The sequence below is a fragment of the Antechinus flavipes genome, chromosome 3, assembly GCF_016432865.1.
Source record: "Antechinus flavipes isolate AdamAnt ecotype Samford, QLD, Australia chromosome 3, AdamAnt_v2, whole genome shotgun sequence".
NCBI classification, from domain to species: Eukaryota; Metazoa; Chordata; class Mammalia; order Dasyuromorphia; family Dasyuridae; genus Antechinus; species Antechinus flavipes.
In genome coordinates, this window is record NC_067400.1 from 595,737,511 (window position 1) to 595,763,420 (window position 25,910).

General features: G+C 33.6%; 1 protein-coding gene across 9 annotated transcripts in view; it reads right to left on the bottom strand.

The window, feature by feature from the left end:
- KIF1B (kinesin family member 1B) overlaps positions 1-25,910 on the bottom strand; it is a 185,663-nt gene that overhangs the window by 146,820 nt on the left and 12,933 nt on the right. For all 9 annotated transcript variants that reach the window (XM_051988592.1, XM_051988589.1, XM_051988586.1 and 6 more), the window contains exon 2: positions 20,918-21,096. In XM_051988592.1, coding sequence (XP_051844552.1) covers positions 20,918-21,023 — 106 coding nt within the window. In that variant the 5' untranslated portion in view covers positions 21,024-21,096. The remainder of the gene's footprint in view (positions 1-20,917; positions 21,097-25,910) is intronic.

A 25,910-nucleotide genomic window follows, 5' to 3' on the forward strand; every position in this document is an offset into this window, starting at 1 on the left:
ATACACATCATGGGGGCAGCTAGGAAACATAGTAGATAGAGCATGAGCTCTGAAGTCAGGAGGACTTGAGTTAAAATCTGACCTCTGACACTTAACACTTCATAGCTGTGTGACCCTGGGCAAGTCACTTGACCAAGGAAGGAAGGAAGGAAGGAAGGAAAGGAAGAGCTGAGTTCAAATCCAGCCTCAGACATTTAACACTGCCTAGTTGTGTGACCTGGGGCTAATCACTTAACTCCAACTGCTTTACCACTAATAATAATAATAATAAAGAATTGAAGTTTAAAAAAAGAAGTTAAAGAGCTATTAAAATAAGAAAGAAAAATTGAAGAATCTGAGAACAAAGATAAATTCTCACCTTTAACAAAAATCACAAGCATTATACCTACTAACAAGACAGTTAATAAAATAACACTAACGTCTCAAATAATTTTGCAAAAGAAATGGACATAGAAGAGAAATTTCAAAAAGTTATTTTTAAATTTAATCATATAAACTAAACTTGCAGACAAATCACAGCAAAACACAGTAATTCAAAAAAGCTTGGATTTCCTACAACTATCTGGAATAAAGAAATTCTTCCATTATATTTGACAAAAATTGTAAAAACATTTCATGACCTGCATACAATAGTACATATGGCCATCAGTGCCATACCAAGAAACACAAAAGAAAAGTGGAACTAGGAAGGAATATCACTAAAGAAAGGTATCAGATATCTTAAAGGATATAAAAAGGCTTTTGAAAATGTTCCGAAAAGTACTACAAGATTGTATCAATATCCAAGCTTTTACAGAGAGCAGAAAATTCAAATTCCACATGATCCAAATAAAATCAACAACAGGATCAGACAAAATGCATCCAAAAAATCAAAGGCCAGCAGAAATTCTAGATTTCAGCAACTGAAAATATTAAGTAAAAATGTCTAAGATGACAGAAATCAAAGTAGGTCAAACAACAATACAATTCAATACAAATAAAAAAACCAAAAACAACAATTTCATAGCAGAGGCATGAGAAGCAAAGAAATCAAAGGGAACTCCTGAAGACAGAAAATGTGGGAAATTTTTGGACATCTATATTGTTGCAAGTTCAATATGACAAAAATACATTAGATCAAATGAAAAACAGAATACTTAAGAAACATTTTAAAATAATGAATAGCAGAACATTACATCAATCAAGGAAACTGATTTTAGTTTCTCTGCAAAACTGGAAAGTGGCAGGGACAAATAACATTCACAATTATTAGCACTAATGCTTTAGAAATTTCCTATCAGCAGTAAACCTGATAAAGCATTACATAATTACTACTCAAAGGTGAGAGTCAATGACTTCCACAAATATAAGTTATTTACATGTTTATGAACTTGATTCAAAGAATTCCCAGTTTGTATCAATGGGGGAAAATCTATAGATGCTTAAAAAAAAACCAATACATTACTAAAGAGTAAAAGGATACACTAAGACATCTTAAGGGTATAAAAAGTAGGGAGTCAAACTCAAATAGAAAATTGTGTCCACTAATCCACATGTAAGGATCCCTGAACTTAAGTTTTAAAATATAATGTTATTTATGTTTTATAATAATTTGGTTAAATATTTTCCAATTTTACTCTGATCTTCATTCTCCCTTCTCTCTTCATGGTTTTTGACACCATTGGTGCAAGGAATAAATAAAGAACAATTTAAGCCTTCTCTAATGCTTTTGTAGAATTTTTTAAATTGACTACAGAAGGAATGAAAATAAAGTTGCAGAATAATATCTAAACAAAGGGCTTTTTTTTTCACAGAGCTACTGGTAAGCCTATCACCCTCAGCTGCTTCTTACAGATCCAGTTACTATAAATATAATCTCCACAGCTGCTGTTTGTGGAGACTGTATGCTAGTGGACTTTGCCTAAGGAGTTATATGTTAAAAAGCATATGTTCTTTCAGTATTTTAGCCTTAATGATATTTCAAAGATCTTTCACTTCACTGGTGTGGATACTTCCTTTTAAAGACCTATCTATGCTTTAATATACAGTCTTAAAAGCTGCATATGAAAAATCCATTGTATGGCAAATTTGGTGATGATTCTCTTTAGCAAGACTGTTCCTTGGGTGATAATGTTCATTGTTGAGTCTGTTTACTCAAAGCTTTTCTAGTTTGGTCACACCTTCCAAAATGTGCATACTGACATAACTGTCAAATGACATAACTTTCCAAACACCCAAGGTCATAAAAGTAGATCAGTGAAATGCCCAATAGCAAATAACTGAATTCAATAAACTGAGTGTTTAATAAACATATGATCCTAAATCACTTGATGAATAATTCTCTATTTGGCAAAAATATAGAAAATTAAAAACAATTTACCAAAATTAAGTTTAGACCAACATTTTATATGATGAAGTATAATAAGTTCAATATGGATATATGACCAGAATACTAATGACCAATAAAAAAATTAGAAGAAAATCAGATCAGGTAATTTTCACAGGCATGTCTAGATGAAGAGTTGTTAACCAAAAATAAATGATCACTGAAAGTAAAACAGGTAATATGGATTACATAAAACTGGAAAGATCCTATGTTTGCCAAAAAAATCAATGGAATTAAGACAAGAAAAGCAGTCAAACTGTCAAAAAAATCTCATCATCAGTATGTTTGGCAAGATTCTCATGTGCAAGACAAATAGCAAATTGATATAAATATTTAAAACCAAAAGCCATTCTTTTTAAATAACCGAAGGCTATAAGTAGTTCTCGGAAGAAGAATAGTAAAGTATTAAGTCATATGAAAGACTGCTCTAAATGAACAATAAAGAGAAATTAAAATCAAAACAACTTTAGACTGTAAATTGCAAAGAAATGGGAATGGCTAATGAAGGAGGAACTGTGAAAGGATAGGTACACAAATACACTGTTTATGGAGTTGCAAATTAATTCAGCTGCTCTGGTAAGAAATATGGAATTATGTTACAAAAATGACTGTAAGGTTCATACCCTTGAAACCAAAGATTCTTACTATTGGTATATACCTAAAGAAGTCAAAAGTAAAAAGAAACACAAAATAAACCAAAATATTTATGACCAGATTTTTTTGTTGTTGTACAAAAGAACTATAAGATAATTTTTATTCTTTATTTTTTACTAAGGCAATTGGGGTTAAGTGACTTGTCACTTAGCTAGGAAGTGTTAAGTGTCTGAGTTCATATTTGAACTCAGGTCCTCCTGACTTCAAAGCTGGTGCTCTACCCATTGCGCCACCTAGCTGTCTCTACCAGGTAGTTTTTAACTCAAAAGAACTGGAAACACGGGAAATGAGCATCAATTACATGTTATTCCCACTGCTACACTCTATGATCCAATTAAACTTGTCTTCTCTCTGTTTCTTAGTGTTCTACTTATTTCCATGTCTTTGCAGTAGCTGTCCCACATACCTGCAACACACTTTCTCCCCAAAGAATCCCTCTCTTCCTTCAAGATGAAGTTCAGTCTTCTCCATGAAATCTTCTGACTCTTCCCAACTTCCAGTACTCTGCTTTGTATTTGACTCTCTTGTAGTTATTCTCTTTATATATATTCTGTATATTCTTACAAAAGTATCTATTTCTCCCAACTATATGGAAGCTTTTTGAAAGCAACAATTTCTTCCTTCTTAATATTTGCGTCCCTAATGCTTAATTAACACAATACCTGGTACATAGTAGTAGGAACTTAATAAATGCTTATTGATTGACTGGTAAATAAATAAATTAACAGTATGTATGTAATGGGAAAACAATGAATTATAAGAAATGATAACTATGAAGAATTAGAAAACATGAGATTTATACAAATTGATATAAATGAAATAAGTAGATCCAAGAAAACAATGCTAAATGACAAGTAAAAGAAAAGAACATCAACCTCCCCCCAAAAAACTAATCATCGTATAATTATAATTACTAAGGTTGTCCCCAAAGAGATAAGAGAATAATAAGAAGAACCCTTTCTTCTTTTCAGATATTTGAGACTAATGGCTTTAGAACACTGAAACAAATGTATTTGATTGATTTATTGGCTGGTTTTACTAAACTGCTTTTCTTTTCTTTTCTTTTCTTTTCTTTTATTATATGGCTCTTTGGGTAAGAAAAGCATGGGAAAAGGACCGGAAATGAAAGCATAGGAAGCCTTGAATAAATGGCTCCTGAGTGAAATAAGCAGAAACAAACAAACAAACAACAACAACAACAAAAAAAAAAAAAAAAAAAAAAAAAAACAATTTTTACAATGACCACAATAATACTATGGAAAGAGTAGGGAACAGAATAGGTTACCTTGCCCTTCATCCTACTTCTTTCACTGAAATGCTGAAAACAAATACAGAGTGTGGCCCTAAAGGGGCAGGGAGAGTGGCCCAAGGTAGTTGTTATGGGTGTTTCACCAAACCATTTGGCTTCACTTTTGTCTCACTACACTGTCCCATCAGCTCTCAGCATTTTTTCTAGCTTAATTTCCCAACTTTCATCATCTTTTCTCATTATCACAGAGTCCTAGGGAAAAGGGTAGAGCATCAAAGCTATCTCTCTAACCATGTCCTCCTTACCCTCTACTCCCTTATCTCTCCTTTGCTGACTCAATCAAGATCAAGTCTTTGGGTCCTTATTTTTCCCAGTATCCTCTTCTAACCCAAACTCAAACATCATGGATCTTTGTAAACTTGAATAAAAAATGTCTGCTGTATTGAAATTCCTTTCCTACACTTCCCATTCCATGACATTGTAGCTAGGTCAATAAGGATTATATCTGTAACCTGCAACAACAGTACATCATTTTCTATCTCCCAATTACATGGCTGTATAAGTCTCTCTTTCCCATATCTTCCTCTATAATTCCTAGTTCAATCAATTTATACCCCTCTTCCTCAAGCTGTAAATGTTTTACAAATTGGAGTCTTCCCCTTCTCTAGCATTTACTTCAAATCCAGGGAACTTTCAATAGCTACTAAGAGCCCCAAAATGGTAGTTCAGGTATCATTAACTCCTCTTTCCTCTCTCTATTATGAGTTAAATTTAATCTTTTCAAAAACCTCTCAGTTTCCTCTAGACATTTTTTTCATTATGGCCTGCAACCTTCTTCCCAATTCAAGTGTCTGAAAATAAAACTGAGAAGTTTAGGTGTGTGAATTAAAAACCAATGCTTTTAGATAAACATAAAATATAAACAATAAACAAGAGATAAGAAATCATTCTAACTCCATTTGGTTAAGATCAAGTCAAGGTGATAAATATAAGGACATAAATATCAAAAGAAAAAAAGAGCTAAAACTTTGTTGAAGAGACAAAGCAAAATGTCACAAAACAAGAAAATGCTGAGAGCATGTATTTCATTAACATAATTTCAAGTCACTTTTATACATTTCATCTTTTTCCAGGAAACTACGATTCATCCATTCCAGATAAGGAACTGAGCTCAACACCTTCTTTGTAATTTATAATCTTAAAAGAGTTCCTAGGATACTTAAAGGTTAAGGGACTTGCCTAGCATCACTGAAGCAATACTTCTTATGGATTTGTTACCCTTATAATTTAAGTCAAGAACTTAGCCCCAGTTTCCTTTTTAAAAATAACCAGATCGTTAGGAATACTTCCCGAGAAAGAGAAACTTAGGATACAATGGGATATTATTAAACAAAGCTACTTTTATGCTGTCTGGTACCCAAATGTCAAAGCAGTAACATTTATCCCTGCCACAGGCACAGTTATGGAAAATATTCCCTAAGAGATCACAAAGTGCTTCGATGAAATTTTGAGACTTCTCAGTTTTCAGACGTTTGGCATCTCTCCCAAAAAGCTCTTCACCCTCATCTCCTTTTTCATAAAAAACCTAATGGCAGGAACACTCAGCTGCATTCCATCTGCAATCAGCTATGATCTGTGTAAGCAACCCAGGCCTCCTGCCAACACAGCAAGATCTTAATGCAGTTAACACATGGGACTTGTGTTGGACTTCAAGGTTCAAAATATATACTTTCTCAATTCCTAAGCAAGTAGTTTTATAACTAGGAAATATTTTTAAAATGGAAACCCATTTACCTGAAGATCTTCCACCATTTAGAAAGCATTATTCCATTTATTGTTAGTCAATAATCTATAGAACTGTCACCCAGGTTGCAGAAAAAAGGCAAATAGAAAATGCTGGTAGGTTTTAGCATTGAGGTGGATTTTGAGAAGTGAAGTAGCTAGAGTGGTGAACCTAGAAATAAGACTCTAAAGTTCATATATATATTAAGATTAAAAAAAATTGTGATCTTGGAAAATAGGTTAAAGAGAGAAAATTTAAGAATCATTAGACTACCTGAATAAGAAATTAAAAAAAAAAAAAAAAGGCAGCCTAACCAACATATTACAAGAAAACTTGAAAGGAAATTGCTCATATTTCTTATAACCAGAGAATCAAAAAAAAAAAAAAATCCACCACTTTTTGAAATAACCATTAAAATGAAACCTCCCAGGAATGTCATAATCAAAATCTAGAGTTTATAAGAAAAAAATATTTAAAGCAGTCAATAAGAAAGCTCAAGAAACCACAGCCAGAAACACATAAGATGTAGCAGCTGCCACTATAAAGAATAGAAGTCTGAAATATAATATTCCAAAAGACAAAAAGACATAGAAAGGTTCATCACCAAGAATAGCCTAGCTGGCAAAAAGAAGTATAATACTATAGGAGTGGAGGGAATGTACTTTTAATGAAACTGAGGATTTCCAAGCATTCTAATAAAATTTAGGGATACAGATCTCCCATCAGATCACCTGAGTTCAATTTTATTAGCTCTGTTCAAATAATCACAACTCTCTTAAACGCTAGTCCCAAATCAACAACCTCCTAGATATTTCTACTTGGATATTCCATAGGCATATCAAACTTATTTTGTACAAAACAGAACTTAAAATTTTCCTCTAAAACCACACTTCTTTGTTTCTGTTGGTTTGCTAATTTGGAGTTATCACTAACTTGAAAATCACTTCACTGATAAAGCATTTGAACTCACTGAGAAGATTTGAAAATGGAAACAGAGGAGTTAGGAAAAATGGAAAGGCTCACATATTTTAATCAACTAGAAGAGAATATGTGAAGATAAACTGTTTACATGCTAACAGGAAAAGAGAAGAAACAAGTATCCTCTCAGAATCCAAACATCTTGAAGGATCTGGAAGGATTAAAAAGTTAAATAAGATAGGCAGAGGAACTGGGGATGTTTTTCTTTTGTTTCATAGTCAAAAAAGAAAAAGCAAGTGAGAAAGCTAGGATCCTATACTGGAGAGGAAAAAAGGAGGAAGAAAACTCACTATCCCATTTCACATAATAAGAATGAATGAGATGAAGAGTATATAAACATGGGGGAAGGGACAGAAAGAATGAATATTCCACAAATATCACTGTTACCGGAACTAAAAAAAAAAAAAAGGTAATAGTGCTCACAAACACAGAATAACATAAAAAAGCATGAAAGTCATCAGACACCGGGAAAAGGTGTTTAGGACTAAACAAAACCAAGGATTAGGGGGAGAAGGAAGAGGAAGGAGGAGGAGAGATGGAGGAAGAGAGGGAAGGAGAAAGAGAGGGATAAAGAGAGAGAGAACATCTCTAGGGAATTGGGGATAAGGCAAGGGAAAAAGAAAAGGAGCAATGAAGTAAAAACAGATCAAGCAATGTATTGATCTTGACAAACTCCTCTTTTACTGCTTTCTACTTTGTAAAGAGTGATGAGTAGGGACTAAGAAAGGAAAAGCACAAGAGGATAGATGGAGGTGAATACACAATTAACAATCATAACTATGCACATAGTTATGCTAGAAAGACAGAAAAGAGCCTCAGAGAAGATGAGATAGGTAGGGAAACCACATTATATTTAAGCACCACAAATAGTGAAATAATATTGCATTTAATATATGTGCAACAAAAGCAAAGCACATAAAATACTGTTTAAAAAGTTAATCTAGCTACAGGAAGAAATAAGATAGTAAAACTATAATAGTGGGATGCTTCAATGTACTCCTTTCAGATCTAAACAAATATAACATCAAGAAAAAAAGAAACTGAAGACCTGATTACACAATGCAATTAAAACTACATTTCATAAAGGCATTTTGAAAAAAACATAATTGGGCATTAAATAAATTAATCCTACAGAATTAGTGGGTCAAAGAATAAAATTATAGAAACAACAGAAAATTTCATCAAAGAAAATGGCAAAATATAAGAAAACATTTATGAGATATAGCTAGAGCAGTCATCAGGAAAAAAATTCTTTAAATATTTTCATCAACTAAAGAAAGAATAAATCAATAAATTGGACATACGGCCAGAAATTTAGAAAAATCAAATGTTAAATTTTTTTGAAAGCTAATAAAATGAATAAACTGAAGCTTTAATAAAGATAACAAAAGAAAAAAAATTAATTAGACCTGTTTGTTCTAAAAGAAATTGCTCTCTCTCCTAAATATCCAAAATTCCTCTATATCTAGAGAGCCAAACCTTTAACAGGTTGGGGAAAAGACAGAATTTGATTATTTTGCAAAACATTTTAAAATTACTGAAATTTTTAGATAACTTGTCCATGTTATGAAGAAAGCTCTGATATCCAAAGTGTTGACCAATATTTAAGTCATTCAGTGGCAAAACTAGTAACAACTCAGAAATTATGCATGTCAGAATTTTTAGCGACTTTTTTTAGCACAACTGATAAAAGCATATATATGTAAAGAAATTCAAAAAATTTAAAACTGTCTGATCTGACTAGAAATTATATCTATCAAGATTAAATGTTCTTAAATATACTTCTTCCTCTTACCCCCAATGCCTTATTCTCTTTAGACATTTATATATTCTGTTCAGTAACTTTTCCCCATGAACTCTGTGAGATGTTCTGTTCATTTAATGAGGATGTCATTTTTTTTTATTTTGAGGGGCAACAAATAATTAAAATGACTCTCAGGGTATGAAGGGATAGCTAGGTGGCACAGAGGATAGAATGTCAGGCCTAGAGTCAGGAAAATATCTTTCTGAGTTCAAATTTGGCCTCAGGAACTTACTAAAGACCCTGGTCAGGTCTTCTAACCTTCTTTGCCTTATTTTGTTCATCTGTAAAATGAGTTGGAGAAAGAAATGACAAATATTTCAGTATCTTTGTCAAGAAAACTCCAAATGTAGTCATAAAGAATCAGATATGACTGAACAAGGGTAAAAAATTCCTACAAATTTCTACCTTTTTTACTTGATTCCTTCATTCTCGAAGAGGCCAAAATGACATCACTATTTTAGAGTCAAGTTACAGTATCAGACCAATGTGAGCTCAGAATGCTCTTCTACAGGTTAGATGCAAAAAAGTCTCTAGAAACTTTGGCATGGATTCTCTAACTCTGCACATTTTGCATTTCTTCTGAGCTGATTCAATTCTGCTTTGCTCATAGAGCACATACAGCACAGATATCTTCTCTGATGAGGGCGTGCCATGCTGGTTGGCTGTGTGCCAGTACCTCACTTATCATACAATTCAATTCTACAATTTTAAAGTGAGACCTTGAGAATGTTATTTTACTGTTTTTTCTGACCATCTTGTAAGTCCTTGCCCTGTGTGAGTTCTCCATTGTAAGGAAAAAAATAAAAGAAGACTTTACTAAATGCTACAAATAAAGAAAAAACAGGAGGGCATCTCAGAACTACTTTTTTTTTTTTTAATAGCTTTTTATTTACAAGATATATGCATGGGTAATTTTTCAGCATATATGTTAAATACAATATATGTATACATGTCCATACAGTTATTTTGCTGCACAAGAAGAATTGGACTTTGAAATAATGTACAATTAACCTGTGAAAGAAATCAAAAATGCAGGCAGACAAAAATAGAGGGACTGGGAATTCTATGTAGTAGTTCACACTCATTTCCCAGAAGAACTACTTTCTTAGATGAGAATCAACTAGACATTATCAGGAGCTGGTAAGTCAACAATAGCTACTTCTTTTTTGACTATCTTAAAACTAGCTCTCCAAACCCATTTCATTATTCACAGTTGAACTCAAGACTAGCAAGTCCCATTTAAGATAGTTTATTCTTAGGGAAAAGGAGAGATGAGAAATAAAAACCTGAATCTGATTCTGAACGGACAGATCCAGAGAGTTAAATCACCAATTCAATAATCAGAAAATTGGAAAGAGAGTACAGTACCCTAATTCTAAAGGCAAGGAATTTATATAATTTAAACATTTCAATTATATACAATACTAATTCAAGATTAATTTATCTGGCTAAGGAAATCTACTAAAACAGATCACCAATATAAAGGTATCCTCTTTCTTCTTCCTATATGTTTGGGCTTTCGCCAACTAAATGTGCTGGATAGCAAATCTCCTAAGAAATTATCAAGCTCATATGTTGAATTTAGCTTCTAAAGGAAAGCCACCTTAATTAAGGGTAATAGGTATACACCATAAAGAATAGTACAGTGATGTATTTTATTTGCTATCTAGGCCATCTTATGCTTATGACAGAATATCTAAATATAAGTAGTGAAGAGTAATCGAAATCTAGAAAATATATTACTCACTGGCAAAATCTGGTCATTGGACTATATGATGTCTCAAGTCACTTTCAGTACTAAATCAAACTAAACCAAACCAATACTAAATTCTAAACAAAATAATTCTAAAAACAAAAGAAAAGAAAGCACAAAAAAAAATTAAATTTGGACTAAAAAGAAAGATCTCAACCAAAGCTTCTTAAAACTGTGCTTCATAACCCCATATGGGGTTGCATAACTGAACATGGGGAGATCAAAAAAATTTGGCAACAGCTAAAGATATCAAATATCTGCCAAGATTTAATTCCTTATGTAGAAATAAACAAGCACATCCATTTCATTAGTATGCAAATTTACTTTCATCTTTAATACTAAAACTATACCAAAGAATTGTTTTAAAATAAATTTCTTAATGGTTTTTTTTCAATAAATGTTTGATGTATATATCTATTTTATACCTGAGGTCATGTAAAAATTCCTCAGGCAAAATGAGGTCACCAGAGAAAAAAGTTTAAAAAGTCATAATCTAAATGATCATAAAATAACATCTAGAATTAGAAAGGACCTTAGGAGTCATCAAATTTAAACCCTTCATTTTACAAATGAAGAAACTGAAAACCAGAGAAGTTAAGTGATTTACCCAAAATCACAGAGTTTTGTAAAAGGAAACAGAACCCCCCTCACCCCCAAATCCTGCAATTTCCCAAATTTGTCATTCTTTTTGCCTCACCACACTGGAGAGGAAGAATTAAAATATGAAAGCGAGAATTCAAATAACTAGAAATTGGAAAATAATCATCCCACTTGGCAGAGACAAGGAAAATAAGAAAATTAATTAAGTTTGTCTGGAAAGGTCTCAAAGGTAAAATATAAAAAAAGGGGAAAAGAAGGATTTTTAAAGATATGCATAGGACAAGAAAAGCAAGACAATTAGGCCTGCTTTGTGAGGAGGATTATACAAACACTAAAAATACAGAAGGCCAAATCACAATTCTTATTTGGTTTCCACCTTCAAAAAGGAAGCATGATTTTCAAATGTGAAGAGGATAGAATAAATAGTTAAGTGAAAATTATGAGTTAAAGGCCCAACAGGATACATCTGGAATCAACAGCTCTTTTGAAGAAGTTAGCCAAGGTTCTCTCAAGCATGCTATTATTAGGGGAAGGGGAAGAAATGGAAGTGGGAGGAACATAGAAGAAAACAATGTCAATAATTATGTTTTGGGCAGTGACTCATAAGATTTCATGTTAATTCAAATAAAGCAGAAACAGAATATAAAACTAGTGAAGAATTATCTGTTAGTTATTTGAAAATGTAACACCTGTCATTTTTACAGCTTATGACTATCAGAGAGTGAGTTCAAATTTCAGCCCATAAAAAGAATCCAAATGATCAAAACTGAATTTACTTTCTTTGTTGACATTCTCTATAGATACAAATAACTTTCCATTTATTGTAATAATTAATAATAAAACACTTATTAAATAGTATTCTTTGGATTCTCAACTTTAATAAGGACCAATTTGCATGCTGAACATTCCAGGAGAAATTTTTTTAACTTAGGTTAAAAATATGCTTTAATCCAAATTCTAGCAATTGATCCTAGAAAAGGATCATTTCCATAGAAGTCATTCCCATAGAAAAGAGATCAAAGAATATGAAGAAACAATTGTGTTTTTTAAAAATGTATTTTAAATTTAAATACAAAATAAGAAAAGAAAAATTAAGAGGATTCAAAACATAAAGCAATACACTTCTATTTCAAGAAAGCCTATATAATACTACATATATGTTGAGAACTGTCCATCTTTTCTTTACTTTCTTGCAGGTTTTCTTTTGTTCTCTGCTCTGAACTTACTTTTTTTTCCTCCCTTTCCTTGCTTTCCATCCCAAGAAGGCTACAAGTAAACGTGGATATAGACACAAAAGCACATACGTGCCTGTGCACACACACACACACACACACACACACGTGCATATTTATAATCACACATATATGTACACATGTACATTTTTATACATATATTTAAGACAATACTATACTTATTTCCACATGTCCTCTGCTTTTCTGAAAGTAGGTAGTATCTTCCTTTATAAGTCTAAATCTTTTCATATTTTCTAAATCCACCAATTCATCATTTTCTAGATTAGCACAACATTCTAACCTTATACTGTCTAGTTATTTTTAAGTAGTCTAAAACAATATTGACTAATATGGGTGACATGTAGTATATTTTCTCTCTTTTGATTAAATCTATTTTAGCTCTTAAAAAGAAAGGGGCCAATCCCATTTAAAAACAAATCAGTTTTAGTTCTAACTTAATCTGAAATCAATTACCATTCCTGCTTTTTTACATAATAAATTCTATTCATAATTTTTATTCTGTGTTTGTATGTATCTCTGATTTTTATAACATTCATGAAAGCAACACATTGTTGAATTCAAGTTTTTAACTTACTATTTCCATTTGGGGGGTGAATTCATCCAATTCATAAGTTACAATTACTTGTTGTGTATTTTTCTCCTTCCCATTTTCCTCACTGCCCTTCTAACCTTATTACTATCCCTCTTTATAATATAGTTTTAGGTCTGATATAGCTAAGCCACCTTCTTTTGTGTTTTTTTAAATTAATTCCCTTGAAATTCTTGCAGATGAATTTTGTTATTGTTTTTCTAATTCTATAAAGTAATTTCTTGGTAGTTTGATTAGTGTGGCACTGAATTAGTAGATTATTTTAGATAGAATTGTCACTTTTATTATATTAGCGCAACCTACCCATGAGCACTTGATATTCTTCCCGTTGTTTAAATCTAACTTGATTTGTGTGAAAGGTGTTTTCTAATTGTGTTCATATAGTTCCTGGCTTTGCCTTGGCAGAGAAAGACTCTAAAATATCTTATGTTATCTACAATTATTTTAAATGGAATTTCTCTTTCTATCTCTTGTCAATAACATATAGAAATGCTGATGATTTATGTTGGTTTATATGTCCTATAATTTTGCTATAAAGTTGTTAGTGATTTCTAATAGTTTAGTTGATTCCCTAATATTTTTGGGATATACCATCATATCATCTGCAAAGAGTGATAATTTTGTTTAGTCATTACCTACTCTAATTCCTTTTTCTTCCCATTGCTAAAGCTAACATTTCAAATACAATGTTAAATACTAATGGTGATAGCGGCCAACCTTCTTTTACCCCATTACTATTCTTTTTGACTTCTCTACTTTATTTCTATCCCCACCTTTCTTTCTATTACTTAACTTGTAACTCCTTCAACACTCCCTCCCTTATCCTCTCCCTCTACCCAATCCCCTTGCTCTCTTGTTTCTGTCTTAATTTAGAAGACTATATATTTGTTGTTTCCTCTTTACCTCATTTCCATTCATCTACTCCCCCTTCTATATTTCTTATCCTATTTTCTCACCCATTTATTTCTTTATAAATTTAGAAGACTTTTATTCCCTTCCAAATACATATGGTGTTCTTTTTCTAATTCTGATCTGATCTGAGCAGGGTTCCCTTTAAAAATCTCTACAAAGTTGTGAAGTGATCCAACCATTCTGGAGAGCAATTTGGAACTATGCCAAATGGGCTATCAAAATGTGCATACCTTTTGATTCAGCAGTGTTTCTACTGGGCTTTTATCCCAAAGAGATCTTAAAGAAGGGAAAGTTACCTACATGTGCAAAAATGTTTATGATAGCCCTTTTTGTAGTGGCAAGAAACTGGAAACTGAGTGAATGCCCAACAGTTGGAGAATGGCTGAATAAGTTATGGTATATGAATGTTATGAAATATTATTCTTCTGTAAGAAACAATAAGTAGAATGATTTCAGAGAAGCCTGGAAAGATTTTTTATGAGCTGATGCTAAGTGAAGTGACCAGAACCAAGAGATCATTGTACACAGCAACAAGATTTTACAGTGATCAATTCTGATGGACATGGCTCTCTTCAACAATGAGCTGATTCAGACCAGTTCCAATGATCTTGTGATGAAGAGAGCTATATGCACCCAGAGAGAGGATTAGGGGAACTGAGTGTGAATCACAATATAGTGTTTTCACTCTTTTTGTTGTTTGTATTGCATTTTGTTTTCTTTCTAATTTTTTTTCCCTTTTGGATCTGACTTTTCTTGTACAGTATGATAATTGTATAAATATTATACATATATTGAATTTAATTATATTTTTAACATGTTTAATATATTGAATTAATTGCTATTTAGGGAAGGGAGTGAGGGGAAGGGGAGGAAAATTTGGAACATAAGGTTTTGCAAGTTAATATTGAAAAATTATCTATCCATGCATATGTTTTGAAAATAAAAAGCTATAATTAAAAAAAAAGAATAAAAATCTCTATCTTATCCTCTCCCCATTTTCTATCCTCTTACCCTCTTATTACTGAATTTAGAAGACTTTTATATCCTTCTAAGTGTGTGTATGTGTGTATCACACACATACATACACACACACACACACACACACATATATATGTATGTATGTGTATATATATATGAAGAGAGAGAGAGAAAGAGAGAAAAAAAGATATTGTTCCCTCTTTAATCCATTCCCAATGAGTAGGATTCCAGAATTACCAGCTCTCCACTCCCATCTAATTCCTTTTGTATCAGTTCTCTCTCATTTTATTTGTATGAGATAATTACTCTTTACCTTTTCCTACAGTTTTACTTTTTAGAATCACATCATACTTAGCTCTACCCCATCTTTCTTTCAAACTACTCAATTATTAATGACAATCTCAGACAGAGTTTACATTTCCACATATAAAAAGTAAACATTTTCCCTTAAATTCCTTGTAATTAATTAGTTTTTGATGTTTACCTTCTATTTATCTTGGATTTTGTATGTCAAATTTTCTATCAAGTTCAGGTCTTTTGCAACAAAATACAAACATTTGGCAATTCATTGAATATTCTTTTTTTTTTTTTTTTTTTTGGTTAAGAATTACGCTTAACTTTGCTGGGTATGATATTTTTTGGACACAACATGAGTTCTTTTGCTCTTCAATATACAATGTTCCAAGATTTGCAATCTTTTAATGTAGCCACTGCTAGGTCTTATGTGATTCTACTTGTGGTTGTACCACATCTGAAATTTTTTTTGTTTTTATTTTTGTAAGCCGTTCTTAATTCCTTAATCTCAACCTGGAGATTCTGGCATTTGACTGATATTCCTGTAGATTTTTTTTTCTATAGGTAGTAATAGGCAGATTTCACCCCCTATTTCTATTTTTTCCTCTTGTTCTACTACCTGAGAACAATTTTCTTTACTATTGTATCAAGATTCTTTTTCTGATAGTAACTTTCAGGTAGCTTGATTATTCTTACATTTTCTCTTCTTGATCTCTTCTCTAGATAAATTGTTTGTCTTATAAAATGTTTCACGTTCTCTCCTATTTTTTCATTCTTTTTCTTTCACTTTGTTATTTCTTGATCTCTTATAACTTCACTGGCTTCCCTTTCCCAATTTGAATTTTCAAGGAGTTATTCTTCCTTAAGCTTCTGGACTTCCTTTTCCCATTTGGCTGGTTTTCTTTTCATAATTTTATTGTGTTTTTTGTATTGCTCTTATTTCTTTTTTTAATTTTTCCTCAATACCTCTTATTTATGTGTTTGTTTTGCTGAGGCTATTGGGGTTAAGTGACTTGCCCAGGGTCACGCAGCTAGGAAGTCTTAAGTGTCTGAGACCAGATTTGAACTGAGGTCCTCCTGATTTCAAGACTGGTGCTCTATCCACTGCGCCACCTACCTATCCCAATACCTCTTATTTAACTTTTAAAGTCTTTTTTTAAAAAATTGTTCCTATGAATTTTTTTTTTTGGGGGGGGGAGGAAGGGGCAGGGAATGTATGAGAAAGAATCAGTAGACTAAGATGGTTCAACCAGTGAAGACATGGAAGAAAGTGATTCAGAAAAATCAGAAGAAGCCAGGCTGAGAGTTTTCAATGATAAACTATAAATTTTCCATTTGATCCTACACAGTTTAATGGGGAGAACTGCACTTTGGCATTTATGGAGAGAACAGATTACAAAAATGAGAATTTAAGGTCAAGAATCCAATGAGAAGACTACTGGAGTACTCCAGGAGAAGAGTCTCGAACCAGGGCAGTAGCTCTGTGAATAGAGCCAAGGGAATGCATGCAAAAGAGTCAAGAACTTTGGAGAAAGCAAGTTTCAGCTGTTTGATGAGACAGAAAGCCAGACTATAGAGAAGGAATGGGGAACTTTTTTTCTGCCAAGGATCATTTGGATTCTTATAATATTATTTACAGGTCATGCAAAATTATCAACATATAGAATTCAAGCAATAGAATGTTGTTGTACCTAGCTTTTAGTTCATCATCACCTGCAGTTGCCTCAGTAAATAATTTAGCAGGTCTTATGAGCCAGTGAGCCAGATATTCAGTCCCCTGCTGTAAAGCTAAGAACAGAGTGAGAGAAGATGAAGTGGAAAAACTTCCGTAGATGGCCTTCTCAAAGAGTCTGGCCACAAAAAAGAAATATGGGACAATAGTTGACAGAGATGAATGAATCAAGGGAGTTTTATTTGAGGATAGAGAAGCCATAGGAATGTTTGTAAGTTATAGGGAGGCAGATAGGAGAGACTGCAAATAAATGAATGGGAATAACAAGAAGATTATATGAAGACCAATTGTGATGAACTTGGCTCTTTTTAACAATGAGGTGATTCAGACCAGTCCCAATGGACTTGTGATGGAGAGAGCCATCATCTACACCCAGTGAGAGGACTCTGGGGACTGAATGTGGATCACAACATAATAGTTTCACCATTTTTATTGTTGTTGTTTTTGTTGTTTGCTTGCTTGTTCTTTTTTTCTCTCATTTTTTTTCTTCTTGGTCTGATTTTTCTTGTGCAGCATGATAAATATGAAAATATGTTTAGGAGAATTCCACATTTTTATTGATATTGGATTATTTGCTGTCTAGGAGGATGTGGGGGGGAAGGAGGAAGAAAAATATGCAACATAAGGTTTTGCAAGGGTAAATGATGAAAATTATCTTTGCTTGTATTTTGAAAAATTTTTTTTAAATGAGAGTGGGGATGATGAGATCACTTGTTTATGTAGAGGAGTTAATAGCCTTGAATAGAAGGGTCACATTTTGATGTAAAGGAAGGGTGAAAGAAAAGATACTAATAAAAGACATCTGGGTGATATGAGAAAGAAGGGGAAAGAAGGCTCTCATACTGAATGGCCTCAATTGTTTCAGTAAACTAAAGGTTATCAACTAAGAAAGTACAGAGAAATACAAACATGAGATTTAAGGAAGAATAAAAAGGTAGAAGTTGAAGATGACTCTAAAGTTCCAAAATTGAATGAATGGGAGAGTGGTAGTGGTCTGGACAATTAATAGAGAAGTTCAAAAGTGTGGTAGGTTTTGAGGGGAGAGATGAGTTCTGTCTATTTTGGACATGTAGATTCTGATAAATTTATGGGATATCTAGTTTGAGATCTAAAATGAGTACTTGGTGACACATGACTTAAGCTCAGGAGTAAGATAAAGAAGGGAATCTTCCACATAGCATTAACTGAATCCATGGGAGTGTATAAAGTTGCCAAATGAAAAACTAGAGCAAAGAAGACACAAACAGATGGGGTGGGAAAGGGGTTGACACCCGTATTTTTTTGGGGGGGGAACCTGAATGAAGATCCAACAAAATCTGGGGAGTGGTCAAACAAGTAGGAAGAGAACCAAAGAAGAACAGATTCATAAAACAAGACAAGACAGTGATCAGCAATATCAAACGTAGCTGGCGGAAGGGGGGAGGGGAAGTGTTAGTTTTTTGAATGGATGTCCATCAATTGGAGAATGGCTGAATATGGGATATGAATGTTATGGAATATTATTGTTCTGTAAGAAACAACCAACAGGATGATTTCAGAGAGACCTGGAGAGACTTACATGAACTGATGCTAAGTGCAATGAGCAGAATTAGGAGAACACTGTACATGGAAACAACAAGATTATATGAAAATCCATTCCGATGGATGTGGCTCTCTTCAACAATGAAATGAACCAAATTAGTTCCAATAGAGCAGTAATGAATTAAACCAGCTACACCAAATGAAAGAATTCATAGTGGTATGAACCACTACATAGAATTCCCAATCCCTCTATTTTTGTCCACCTGCATTTTTTATTTCCTTCACAGGTTAATTGTATACTATTTCAAAGTCTAATTCTTTTTGTACAGCAAATAACTGTATGGACATGTATACATATATTTTATTTAACATATACTTTAACATATTTAACATGTATTGGTCAATCTGCCATCTGGAGGGAGAAGGGGAAGGAGGGGAAAAATTGGAACAAAAGGTTTTGCAATTGTCAATCTGAAAAATTACCCATGCATATATCTTGTAAATAAAAAGCTATAATAATTTAAAAAATGAAATTATTCAAATAAGTTCCAATTGTTCAATGATGTAGTTCACAACATTGCATTTTCACTCTTTTTGTTGTTGCTTGCTCGCATTTTATTCTGCTGCTGCTTTTTTTTTTTTACTGGTTTGATTTGATTTTTCTTGTATAGCACAATAATTGTATAAATATGTATGCATATACTGAATTTAACATATATTTCTACCATGTTTAACATATATTGGACTACTTGCCATCTATGGGAGGACGTGGGGGAAGGGAGGGAAAATTGGGACACAAATTTTTGGAAGGGCTAATGTTAAAGAGTGTCTATTCATATGTTTTGAAAAACAAAAAAAAACTTTAATAAAAAAAGAGAGAAAGAGAGAATAGATTGAAAAAAAGGGTTGGTTTCAACAATAGGCTACTAGATTTAACAATTAAAAGATCACTGCAAACATTGGAAAGAAAAATTTCAGTGAATGATGAAGTCAGAAACTGGACTGGGGAAGGCTGAAGAATGAGATGTGGAAACACAGGACGAAGGTGACTTTTTCAAGGAGTTTAGCTGAGAAGGAAAGGATACATACTACAGTAGTGAGTGACAAACTCAAATAAAAAGGGTTAGAAGGGGGACATTAACCATAGATAAGTACCTTGAAGGAGTATACTGACTTAATAAGGACAACTAGAAGGTACAATGGACAGAGGGCCAGGCCTAGAGTCAGGAAGATTTCTCTTCTTGTGTTCAAATCTGGCCTCAGAAACTTCTTAACTGTATGACTCTAGGCAAGTCATTTTACCCTGTTTGTATTAGTTTCCTATCTGTACAATGAGATGGAGAAGGAAATGGCAAACTACTCCAAAATCTCTGCTATGAAAACTCCAAATGAGGTCAAGAAAAGCTGGACACACTGAAAAATGACTGAACAACAACAATATTCTATTGTATTTTTGTTTTGTTAAATATTTCTCAATTACATTTTAATCTGCTGGCCAGGTCAGGCAAGTGCCTGCAGGCCACATGTTTGACACTTTTCTACAGGAGGATAATTAGTGGGAATAGAAGAAACTAATGAGGATTTTTTAAAGATGAGGGAGACTTAAACAGTTTGTAAATAATAAGTTAAAAACAAGTAGATGAAAAGAGAATGAACAGCCTATTACAAATAAGAACTCTATATGACTTTTTCTCCATGAGACATTACAAAGTACTTATTTTATATTTCTCTAATGAACACATATATCATATTGTGATTACTTAATTGTCATTTGCCCTTATTAGTCTTATCTAGATGTCATTATCTCCCTGGAAGTACACACTGGATGCTTTTCAAAATTTGTTTAACTGAACTGTTGAACTCATAAAACTACTATGGAGAAATAAGCATAGGTAAGCCTTGCTATTTGAAAGCTGATAAAACTTTTGCCAAGGCTGTTAGCTATGAAACTACAACTGAAAAATGATTTGTACAGAGAAATCAAAATATGTTCCTTAGAAGCTTCCAAAGATTCAGTCTCACAAGAGTTCAAGGTGAGCCCTTAGGGGCACAGATTTACTCTCCTTTGGTTTTTGTGACCCCAGCATGCAACACAGGATTTGGCACAGGCACTCGTTTAAGTGTCTGGTGAACTGATATGAATCACAGCACTCAAACACCATCCCTGCTTATAACTTCAGTAACCTATTAATAACCCTTGCTAGGCTAGGCTGATCCAGATAGACAAGTACTTTCCAACCTGCCCTTTCAAAACAGTTCAACTAAATAATCAAATAACTTGTATTTTAAAATGCTGCAGGGAGTCTCCTTGTCCCTCTTGGATAATTCAAAAGAATGTTGAAAGTGAGAGAATACTAGTACTTATGCTAGGCAGAAGTATTAGAAGGGAAAGGTTATAAAAGTAGAGAGAAGATACAATTTGTATAATTACAAAATCCAATGCTGTACTTACTGGTTGAGTTGCCTTGCATCTGAATGATACATTTGGATTCTTTGCTGGTCTCCCGGGAATTGAAGGGCCTGACCCGAACAGCCACCTTCACTGAGGCCCCTGACATTCTGCCGGCCTTGTTATATATGTAGTTCAAATATTGAGAAAGAAGTCTTCTTTCAAAGTTATGTTCAAATTTCCTTTAAGAAAAAAAAAAATCCCAAAAGGTATTTAGAATTAGAAAAAGCTTTTGACAAGGTAGAAAGAATATTCTTGCTTTAAATAATTGTTGGAAACTTCAATATAATTTTATAATTCAATATAAAAATGGAATTTATGCAAAATTTGCCACTTACAAAGTACTTTACCTGCTTTATCTCATTTGATCTTCAAAAATCAATCAATAAGCATTTATTAAGTATTATTATGTTCAGATACATGGTAAGTATTGGTGATACAAAAAAAGGCAAAAGACAGAACCTGTCCCCGAGGAGCTTACAATCTAATGGGGGAGACAATATGCAAACAAATATATACAAAGCAAGCTACATACAGATTAATTAGTAAATTAATAGAGGAAAGACACTAAAAGTAAGAAAGGTTGGGGAAAATTTATAAAAAGGAGAATAATATTTTATTGGGGAATTAAAGGTAGCTAGGGAGGTCAGTAAAAAGAGATGAAGGAGAATCAGTTCCAGATTTGGGGGAGAGCCAGAGTGAAATATCTGGAGCTAAGAGATCAAGTATCTTATTTGTGAAATAGCCAAGAGGCCAATGTCACTGGGTCAAAGGGTACATTTTTGGGAATAAGGTGTAAGATGACTGGAAAGAGAGGACTGGGTTATGAAGTACTTTGAGTGCCAACCAGAGGAGTTTGTATTTGAACCTGAAGGCAAAAGTAAGTCACTGGGGTTTACTAGGGGAGCTGAGAAGTGGGGGATCAGAGTTGCACTTTGAGAAAATCACTTTTGTGAATATAGAATAGATTGGAATGGGGAGAGACTTGTGGCTATGCAGTATACTGTTACAATAATTCAGGCATGACACTTGAGGACCTGCACTAGAATAATGACAGTGTCAAAATATGCTGTAACAGTCAAATCAACAGGCTTGGCATTTATATAGAAAGGAGTCAAAGATGACATCTAGATTGTGAGCCTAAGGAACTGGGAGGATGGTGCTGCCATTGACAGAAAAAGTATGACAGGAAGAGGACTTGGGGGAAAAATAAGTTTAGACTGGGCCATACTGAATTTAACATGTCTACAAGACATCCAGTATAAGATGCATTAAAGATGAGAAGGCAGTTAGAGATGCAAAATTGAAAGTCAGCAGAGAGATTAAGGCAGGATTGGTAAATTTCAGAACCATCAGCATAGAGAAAGTAATTAAATGGATGCAAACTGGTAAGATCACTAAGTAGTTTAGAAGGAAAAGAGTACCCAGGATAGAGCCCTGAAGGACACCTCAACTTAGAAGAAATAATGTAAAGAAGGAGTGAGAAAAAGGCAGAGAAGGAGCAAGAGGAGAACCAGGAAAGATTTTTGGTGTCCCAAAAATCTAGAAAGAAGAGAATATCAAGGAGGAGAGAGTGATCAACAGTGTCAAAGACTGTAGTGAAATCAAGGAGAATAAGGAATAGCAAAAAGACCATTGGATCTGGCAACTAAAAGATCATTTGTAACTTTGGAGAGAGCAGTTATAGTGATACAATAATATGGTTGGAACCTGAACTATAATGAGATTAAAAAGAGAGTGAAACATTTTTCCTTTTTTATCTAATTTTTTTGCTGCAGCATAAATGTGGAAATATGTTTAGAAGAATTGCATATACTTAACATATATATACTGGACTGCTTGCTGCTAAGAGAGGGAAGTAGGGGGAAGGGAGGGAGAAAAATTTGGAACACAAGGTTTTGCAAGCATGAACGTTGAAAACTATCTTTGCATGTATTTGGAAAATAAAAAGTTATTAAAAAAAAAAGAAGAAGAGAATGAAAGCATAGGAACTAATTAATTGTAAATGACTTTTCAAGAAGTTTAACTACAGAAGGCAAAAAAGACAGAGAATGATAGCTGGGATAGAAATATCAAGTGAGGTTTTTTTCAGTAGGGGGCATATTTGAAGGCAAAAGGAAATGACCCAGAAGAGAAAGAAAAACTGAAGATAAATGAAAGAATGGGAATGGCAGAGTGGGTAATCTAATGAAAGAGTAAGCACTTACTGGAATCACTTGAACAAAGAGAAAGGCTAACCTAGATGAGGAGTAAGGTCACTTCATGTGAGATAGGGGTGAAGAAGGAAATAGAAGGCATGCAAATGATAGAAAAAAAAAAGAGGGGAGAAGAGGGAACACATGGTAAAGACATCAATTTTATCTGTAAAATATGAGACAAGGTTCTGAACTGAACTGATTAGGGGAAGAGGAATCATGGGAGGTTTAAAGAGAGATGAAAGGTTCTGAAAGAGGGAATAAGAGAGGTATAAAATAGAGATGCTAATGGCAGGGAGGGCTCAGGTGATTTTGTGTAACAAATTTGTATAGTACCCAGGCAGAGCAGTTGCATAATTTTATGCATCTTCATTCAGCTATATGTGTGTAAGAGTACAAGTAGTGAATGATGGAATGCTAAGGCTTGGCTGGACATAAACAATGATAAGATAAAGGGGCAGGGAATCAAGAGAAGAGGACAATATAGAGTTGAAATGGTTCACCACAAGGTCAAATTGGGGAAAAGAGAAGAGAGGGGTTAATGCATGGGACATGGCCTAGGAAAGAATTTAGGGGTCAAGAGGTCATGGTATGGACAAAGAGTAAGATTTTGTAAGGGAAGGCAGAGAGGGGAAAAACCAATGGATTGTGATCAGAAGAAAGCATTCAGAATTCTTAAACACAAAGATATAAGTGATGGTAAGATCAAGTGTATCTTTGTGTATGGCTGAGGTGGGAAGGAGTAATAATTCATGTGAAGTGAGGTAGTTGAGGAACTTCATAAGGCCTTTGTGAGGCAGGTGCTATTATTATCCCATCATATGGATTAAATAACTGAGGCACAGAGAGATTGAAGGACTTAATCAGGATCACATAGCTAAAAATTGTCCAATGTCCTATTTGAACTCCAGGTCCACAGGCTATCCACTGCACCACCTAGCTACATGTCACATTTTAAGCAGATCACTTTTTTTAAAAATTTCAGATTTTGTAATTAATGAGCAAAGTAAAACTGAAATGTGAATGTGAGAAAGCAAATTTGACTTTATGGATGCCATTAACATTTTTAGGGTAAGACTCACTTGTGAAACATTACTCTGGAAGCAGATACCTTATTTAGAAGAAACAGGATCAGTAAAAAAAGATAAGGGGTTAAAAGAGGTAAACATATTCAACATTGCATACTAAGAAAATACAGTCATGTGAAGAAATCCAGTAACAAAAAACTTATAATCAATAAAAGCAGAAATAAACTAACTATACTATAGAGCTCCTGGACAATTAAGACGAAATAGATAAGGAATTAAGAGAACCAGAGAATGAACTTGGCAGAGAGGCCCAATATGACAGTAATAAAAACATTAAATGATTTGGCCAACTGATGGAATTTTTTCTCTGTAAAAAGCAAAGAAGGTATTATGGTTACAGAAGATAAAGAAAACAATAAGTGGAACTGCTTGCTACCCCTGTCTTTCTAGTCTTTTTATAACTTATAGCCCCCTCCCCTGAACCCTTCTTTCTCACACTCTGAGTCAGTGACACTGAATTACTGTTCCTTACACAAGATATTTCAACTCCATATATCTCTAGATGTCCCCCAGGCCTGGAATGCTCTCCCTTGTCTTCTCAATGAGTTCTTTCAATTCCCAGGAAAAATCCCATCTTTTAAAGGGAGCTTTCTAATTCTTTTTGCAACTAGTTGAATAAGTAAATTGAGCTCTGGTATACAGAGTAAAGGAAACCTGAGAGGTCAAATCCAGCTTTAAATAATTTTACAAAATGAGACATTTAACAGACATTTAACATGTCTGCCTCAGTTCCCTCATCTGTAAAATAGGGATAATAATAGTATCCATATCTCCCAAAGTTGCGTTCGTAAGTGTTAAGTCATTATTTATTATTATTAGTCTACTTGATTACTGTTGATTACATCTCAATTTTTTTCTGTCCATAGCTGGTTTGTGCATAGTTATTTATGCTATGAGGTCTTTGTATCCCTAGCCATTAGCACAAGGCCTGGCATATATTGGATGCTTAATTAATTTTTAATGATTTGACTCACCAACTATTCTAAACCTGATGTTAAACATCAATACAGAAGAGTAACTTTCTAAAATATAAATAATGGAAACCTGGGAGAAGTGACCACTTAATTTTATGATTTGTGATAAAAAGAAAAGTTAACTTGGTCTCACATGCACTTTAGATTTCAGAACAGATTTCAAAGGATTGAGAAGAAATATGTTTACTCTCATGAAGTAAAATTCTGCAGGGGATGTAAGTTCATAAAAGATGGCAAGCATTCAAGAACAAAACCTGAAGAAACAAAGAGAAATAAGTCCAGTGAGAAGGGGAAAAAAAAACTAACTTGGATATATACGGAAATCACTGACCAACTTGAATTTTAAAAGAAATGTACAGAACACAACAGCAGGGAGATGGAGCCAAAATATCAGAGAAGCAGGAAGCAGTAAAATACACTCCTCCAAAATTCTTCCAAACAGACATATAAAATCCAACAGACCAAATCCCTAAAAGGAAATTTTTTCTAAGTCAAAATGAGAAATTTTTCCAATCTTGATCAGTATGAGACAGAGAAAAAATGTGTAGGTACTGGGGGTGGATTCTGACCAGAAGCACGCCTGAGGAGCCCCTCTGGTGCAACAGAATACTTTTGTGCTATTAAAAATAAACAAAATGGTTTCAGAGAAACCTGGAAGACATGTAATGAACTGATTCAGAGCGAGATAAACAGAACCAGGAGAAATATTTACAGAATGACAATATGGCAAAAACACTGA